At 31.9% G+C, this 7,986-nt stretch overlaps 1 protein-coding gene across 1 annotated transcript; it reads left to right on the top strand.

The window, feature by feature from the left end:
* Positions 1-3,182: 3,182 nt before the first annotated feature.
* On the top strand, positions 3,183-5,644 carry LOC134235241 (uncharacterized; the record flags this gene model as incomplete). Its single annotated transcript, XM_062717374.1, has 6 exons — positions 3,183-3,366; positions 3,576-3,760; positions 3,988-4,242; positions 4,646-4,796; positions 4,953-5,058; positions 5,419-5,644. Coding segments are annotated over 6 exons (1,107 nt in total), but the record flags the coding sequence as incomplete, so codon positions are not given.
* Between the last annotated feature and the right edge of the window lie 2,342 nt (positions 5,645-7,986).

Genomic DNA, 7,986 nt, shown 5'->3' with positions numbered 1-7,986 from the left:
ATGTATAGGAATCATATAAGAATAAAAAATATACTAAAATTTAGCAAAAAATAAAGGATATTTGGACTAGTATATATCCATTTTATTGAAATTACCCATGTCAGTTTGGTAATATCTTCTTATAGGCCCTATCTGGTAGTATCTTTTTGTGCAAAAAAAAAATAATCTTTTGAACTGCAATTAGGGATCGCAATACTGGAAACAGTAATTTTTTGCTCTTCTGTCAGAGACTAGAAGAGCTTATGCAATAGTAATGCGTCCGTCCGACTAGCTGTCCGTCTGTCTGTAAACATTTTTTTAAACGCTACCCCTCCTACAGTTTTGGTCTGATTTCAATATATCTTGACACACAAATATACTACACAAAGATTCATAGGATGTTTTATCGGTTTTTGATTTCGATGAACAGTGTTGCCATGTTTACTATTTAAAAATTTAATTTTCTGTGAAATTTCTTTAAAATACTACTTGTCCCACAATTTTTGTCTGATTTCAACATAACTTGGAACACAAGTAGAATACACTAAGATACATAAAAAATGCATCAGTTTTTGATTTTGATGAACAAGGTTTCTGTGAATTTTGGTCATTTGAAAAATTATTTTGTTAAAACAGATTCTGATTGCACACATAAGTACTCTGAAGTTGACATCAAGAAGATGCTTGAGTTTCTGATTGACAATATCTATGTGGTTTTTGGAGACCAGGTATTCCAACAATCTATTGGAATTCCTATGGGTACAAATTGCGCTCCGTTATTAGCAGACTTATTTTTATATTCATATGAAGCAGAATTTATGCAAAATCTTTTAGGTGAAAAAAAGAAAACACTTGCTGTGGCTTTCAACTCGACATTTAGATACATCGACGACGTATTGTCAATAAATAATGATAATTTCCATTCCTACGTCGACACGATATATCCTGATGAGCTTGAGATAAAAGATACTACAGAGTCCGACACTTCTGCTTCATACTTGGATATTTTACTTGAAAAAGACACTAATGGTAATCTAACAACCAAGCTATATGATAAACGTGATGACTTGAACTTTTTTATCGTCAACTTCCATTACCTATGCAGCAATATACCTTCATCACCTGCATACGGAGTATTTTTATCTCAGTTGATTCGATACGCAAGAGCATGCTCTACGTATGAACAATTTCTTAAACGAGGTAAATTATTGACAAGCAAGTCGATGAAACAAGAATATCAACAGTCTCGTTTAAAGTCATCATTTCGTAAATTCTATGGTCGATACAATGACCTTGTCAGCAAATACAATTTATCATTGAATGAAATGCTGACTGACGTTTTTCATACCAATTGTTAGTCCATTATTTATACACTGAATTGACCACGGATTTTTTCCGTTATTTCCTGATTATGACAACGAGCACACGGCGGGTGTGACCGGTCGGCAGGGGATGCTCACTCCTCCATGGCACCTGATCCCACCTCTGATGTTTCGGAGGTCCGTGTTTGCTCTGCTCTTATTTTGTATATTTGTTTTATGGACGTTTAGATTGAATACTGTTCGTTATTTCTATCCTTCTGATGGCAATGACTTCTTTTCTCATCCTTTGTTATAAGTACAAACTTTAAAGGTCAGACGACACGTAAAATACAAAGTTTGGTATATCTAAATATATTTTATATATTTAAGTTGAGTATTAATATCATTGTATCAAATTAAAAGGAATTCAATTGCTTGTTTGCTTCTGTATTTTCAGTAAAAAAAAAAGCTTTTTTAAAGAATTTGAATATTGTTTAATTTTTCCCTTTGGTTGTATGTCTTTATCTAGGCTATGTGACTGTCTGTCTCTTAAATATCCGGAGCTTAACGACGGTCCCTTGACTAGATAAAAAACACAGTAAAACTTCAATAATTACCATTTATATAGCACAAGGGCATATATAAATATTTTGACAATTGATATCGCATTGTTCATGAAAAGTGGATGTGTGTTTCTCTTAGATATAACAAGAGATTTCTAAATTTTATATCATTAAGAGGTGCAACTGCGACGCTTATGATACACTAGTTTGTATCATTAAGCGTCGAATATGTCGATATTTGCTTGTTTCATTAAGCGTCGGTGTTGCACTGCATTTGTGACGCTTAATGATATAAATCTGTCATTAAGGGGCAATTGAGCATTAGCGGTTGATGATGTCAACTATTAATGCAATAATTTATTGCATTAAGCGTTGCAATTGCAACGCTTAATGCTATTTGTATCATTAAGCGGCGTTTTATCATTAGAGGTTGCTCATTTAATATACATTATTTATGGAAATTAACACTTTGCACTCTGTCCATAAGATCTATATGTCATTTACTACGTACACAGACACAAAATTCTTAATTGCTTTTATGGACCTAAATCTTTTTAATTTTCTTTTAAGCAAACTAACCTGAGATCTATTTTTATTGATTTAGAGCCTATATTATCCATTTAATTTTTGTTTTTTTTAAAATTTTGCATTGAATAACTGAAAAAATTTATATTCCAAAAATGGGGGTATACGTCTTTAAGACTGTTTTGTTAAAATTCTCTGGTCAACCATAATAAAGTAGCTGTTTTTGTTAACATTAGATATGATTCTTAATAGTTTTGAAGAAAAAATGACATCTAAACATTTTGGATTTTGAGAAAAAATAAAAATAAAGATATTTTAAGATTTTTTTCTGAAAGACATGGACAGATTCAACACCAATTTGTTAATGTTTTGCAGTAAAGATTTCAAATATTCTCTTGGCAAATGAATATTTTTGATCTTCATAAGTTTTAACATAAATTTGATGTGATTAGGTGCATAACTAAGAGAAATATGATATCACACTTTTTTATGTTCAATTTTGGCTTTTGAGTGTTTAGAGGTATGTGCGCTGAGACATGTTGTATGAAAATTAACCTGCAAAGATACGTCTTTTATGGGTGTTTTAGTAAGTTTAAGACTTGTTCAAGGTATTCAAATTGAAAAATTATCAGTTTGACAGAAAATTCTGAAAGTACGGACCTACTTTAAATCACCAGACAATTGCTTTTCCAAAACAATTATTCAATTAATGAAAATATTTTTCGTGCACTGATGAATACTATTGATATTTAACTTATTCTTGTGTAATAGTGTTAACAAAAATATTGATGAGAAAAATATCATTTGCCTACAGGATGCCGGAACTACGGAATTTACAACCCACACTATCGAATCGCTTAAACAATTCTGTTTTGAACAAATAAAAAAATACGAGATTTACTACGAAACAAATGGGACCCAAACTGAGTCGGTCGTAGACAGGATTGGAAAAGTTGTCTGCCCAAATAATTGTTCGAATAATGGAGTCTGCACTGCAGGTTTGAACTTAAATAATGTATGAGCAAATGTGTGTACCATTTAAAAGCGTTTAAATTGAAATACTTAGGTATAAAGAATAAAAATAAACAATTTAAAAATCTTTTTTTGATTTCTAGGGGTAATGCAAGGAGTTAACATAATATAGAATTTTGACCCATTTGTTTTTAGAAAATTGCTTTAAATAGAACTAAATCTATGTTCGTCACAGGTGTATGTATATGCAGTGCTTCATTCGTTGGTTTTGATTGTTCACACACCAAATCAACTCCTCCCACCAATACTTCCTTACCGGAAAATGGCTTGTGCACAACCAGCAAAAGAGCATGCGCAAAAACAAACATTTACGGTTACTTTTTAGAGGAAAATATCCATGTGAAATTTAATTTCTTTGAGGTATGTTTTATGTTTTATGGAAATATTTATTAGAAGTATTAATTGATTCACTTTAAGCTTCAAGGGCTTACTCAGATATTTATCTATTTTTAAGTAAATTAACTTATAAAGAAAAAGTCTCAAGCATGGAAATAGGTCCCTTATCTTTATATTTCAGTTTATTTTATAGATTAATTTAGTTTTGAAAAATTGTAAAAGTTCTTAATTTATCTAATCTTTTTTCTTAGATAACAGATTCAGGAAAATCAGCAGTGCTATCTACACACACAACAATTGGTACATATATTGGGCTAACTATCATAAAGGCAGACTTTCCTATTAATTCACGTAGGAAAAGATCATCATCTGCAAATGTTTACGGCAATGGATTTGATATCAATCTCTCCTATGACGGCGTCAATTATGGTGACACAATGACCCTTATCATATATAATGATGAGTGCTTCAACTGTAATGCATCAACATTCGAATGCACTTTGAAGGTAATTTTTTGAAATCATTTGAAAAATGCTGAAAAAAGTACATTTTTATAATAGTTTGTAACAAAATTAACGTGTTTTTTATTTTCTACAACATCCTTGCCATAATATATTCTAAAAGGAAAGCTGATAAAGTCTTACGGAATAATTTGCGTCATGATTTTCAAAGTTCCTAATATAATATCAATTTTATCATCACACTTTATATATTATATATCTTATATAAATGTGTTCATTAAAAACATCAACTAATATTACATGTATAACTATAAAAACTGATATTTCTTTTGTTTGCAACACAGAACTATCCACTCATCCCAATGTTATTTACAATTCAATGATTAGAACTATTTTTATTTCATATTTTCTTTCATTTGCTACATGTATATGTTATTTCCCACTATAGCAATCTTGTCCAACAACAACAGCAACAACAACAGAGCAAACCACAACTGGTGCCAGAAGTACAGGGTCATCAACTGTTCAGATTCCACCCACAAAACAAGGAGGTGGACGGAGGCAGCCACCAGAAAAACCAGAATCTAATGAAGAAGAAAGTATGTTCAAATTTAAAATTACATGTATTTCTATCAGAAAAACATACTGGTATATCCTTTGTCGTAATACCCAGTACTTTCTCTTTTCTATTCTTCTCAACATGTAAATGGTTTTTTCATATGAGCTTATAAAACACAGGTATACGTACATTGTAGATGTCCATTTGGGTTTGATAATTACACTAATTGTACTCTCCCTCCTTATTCTGGCTGTCGTCAGCGCTCTACTGTATATGAAGTTGCGACCCTCAAGGAAATCGAGGTATTACAAAACGTTATTACAATTTTTTTTTCTTTATGAAAACTACTGTCAAAAATATGTTTGTGGTGGGTCAATGTTCTAGAATTTCGTTGGTCACCCTTATCTACGAAGCCGTATCCTCGCTCACAATTACTTTCTAAATATATTTATTTATTGAATTTCTGTATGTACAAGTTACGAAGGAAATAAAATCCCCAAGAACCAACAAAATATTGCTATCCAAAGAAAATTAACCGAAATGAGATGATTGCAAATAAATACAAAGAAAACAAATTATTAAAGAAAAAAAATTATTTATATTTTGTATTGTCTGAGTCAAAACATTTATATCCACATTTTCTTTCTCTTACGTCTCTTAAGTCCAATGACCTATGGCACCAGCACTGTTGAATGTAGTCAACCACCTCGTCAACATTACGAAACCATATCACAGGGTCGCCCTCCATCCCCGCCTCCTAGGTATGACACAATTACCGGTAGTCCTCTTCAAGGCAGCAACAAAACTACTGAACCACCAGAGTCTCGTCCACAAACAGCTTCTGGTATTCACGTGGACTTTACAAACAAGGCTTACAGCAATCAATAAATCAATGATCTCAATTGTGTTGTTTTTGGATGATCACATGTGACATAACTCAAACCTTTTTTTTTCTTTGTTTTAATTGACTTTGAGCTAATAAAGACTATTCGTTTTAATCAAATTAAATTGTATAAAGTTTCGCTTTTTGGACCACAAAAGATAATTTTACATTTATATACCAATAAGAAATGGATTATGTTTCATAGGTTTATTTTTGGTATTAGTAGGGACAATGTTGAAGCTGTTGCAGAAAAAGACAAACCACGTATCTGTAATAGTTGCAACATAAATCAATGTACCATTACTATATATATAACAAACAAAGAACAATTTTTTTTTAATTTTATCTATATAAATACTTTTTAAAGTCAGAAAATATTGGTTATTTATTATAGAAATGTGCATTATTGTATTTTTTATCGATGTAACAGTCGTTTCCTAAAGAATTCTACCAAGGTTGCTTGATCTGCGACGTTAAATACTGACTGATCAACATTCGTCTAACGTTTGTATGTTAAACACGAACAATATAGTAATCATGTGCCTTCCTAATACTAACCTTACTAAATGGAAGTTTTGAAATGCATAATTTTACTGCAGTTTAAGAGATTTATGTTTGCTGTGCTACTAATTTGTATTGTTAATGTTAGAACTGACTTTAAAAATTGAATGAGGTTCGTTATATCCTTATTTTATTTATTTATTTATTGATTGATTTTTCGTTGGTTTTTTTTTGGTTGTTAAAATAAAGTTCAACTAATAATTATCATGTGATTAAATTTTGACCGCTTCTTCTATACTAGTTATATGGTCATTTTTTGAACTCAAGATCAAGATCATACTTTATGAACGATTACTTGGTTCTTGTATCGACCCTGCTAGGAAATGTAGCCTATCGTTGAGTATTTTTTGCACTGAATTTTAAATAACAACTGTTTTTATGTAAATTATTCACCTCAAGGAAAGAGAATTTTATTGTAATGAAGCTTTCGGGTCCTTTAGATGAGACCTTTTTATAAAATAAAAAAAGAAACAAAGAAACCAAAAAAAAAAAAAAAAAACACCCTGTGTTACGACAGGCGTTGGCACGATAAATATATCTTACAGTCCAGTGATTCTGTTCAATGCTAAATAATAATCAATTTTTTTTGTTTTTTTTTATTGAATTCAAGTTTACATATATCTTATTTTCTCCGACTAACCAATTACAGATTTTAATTTCTAAACAATTGACATCGTTTCGACAAAGTAATCGTATAACCGGTTACATGCTCCCATCCATAATATAATACCAAAACAAGTATATATAACTGAGTGACACTTGTCAGACACCAAAGGGACAGAGTGTTTATGTCCAAGGACCTTTTAATCACTTCCAAACAACTTGTAATTATTTAATTATTGGCTTTCTTTGTGTCCATATCATCAAAGCATTTCCTTCATTGTTCACTGTATCACTTTTACTCATTGTCAACACCTGTCATTTTTAACTCATTGTTCATTTTCCCATAAATACAATTGTCAAATTTTACCTAGCAGTTCGGAGGCCCGACGCATTACTGGCCACTTCCGTCTGTGTTCCCCGTTTGTATTTCTTGAATGTTAAAATTGTTGTCCATCATTTAATTACATGTATTTATTAATAAACTCGGAAACCAGATTACTCGTTACTTTGGACCTTTATATGTGTTATCGGGAAGAGTCCTTGGAATACTGCTCTTCTACTTCCGACCAACGACGCCACTCACTTCCCCTGCCAATATTGCAGATGGATAAAACGTACGCTGAACAAGGACCTTAGGTCCCCTGCTCAGTGTCACGACTATCGGGCCTGTTTACTCCGCTACAAAATGTAGTGCTTTGCATACGTAAAGTGAAAATAGAATAAATCGTAATACTGTGAAGCCTTTACAGTGTAAAACAAACAACTTCTTAAAAGGAATAACCATCTGATGGGTATTAGAAAAGATAAAGGGGGTGAAGGGTGGGTGCTGAGCAACATTAACTGCAATTTTATACGATATATGATATATATGCGTTTAACATTTATGGATTACGATAGGTGACCTGTGGTCTCCCCTATGATTTTATTCCATGTAAGGTTATAGTATCTATGTCACACAGTGCCTAACCTCTGATCTCCTTACTAATAAGGCGACTAAGAGTAAACGACGTCAAGTCTCTGCATTCGCAGATCTCTAACAAGTAGGGGGAGGAGGAAGATGTTTCCCCTTACCACCCCCTACCTCTTAATTTCGCTCGGACTTTTCACCGATCCTTTAACATAATGGAATAATTATTTGTTAAATTATTTAATGTCTCCTTCTTCTTCTTCCTTATGAGGTCAT

The sequence above is a fragment of the Saccostrea cucullata genome, unplaced genomic scaffold (assembly GCF_032062105.1).
Source record: "Saccostrea cucullata isolate Sc308-1 unplaced genomic scaffold, CSIRO_AGI_Scuc_v1 ctg3603, whole genome shotgun sequence".
In the NCBI taxonomy this organism is placed as follows: domain Eukaryota; kingdom Metazoa; phylum Mollusca; class Bivalvia; order Ostreida; family Ostreidae; genus Saccostrea; species Saccostrea cuccullata.
Note: the sequence above shows the minus strand (reverse complement) of the source record. Positions and strands in the feature narration are given on the sequence as shown.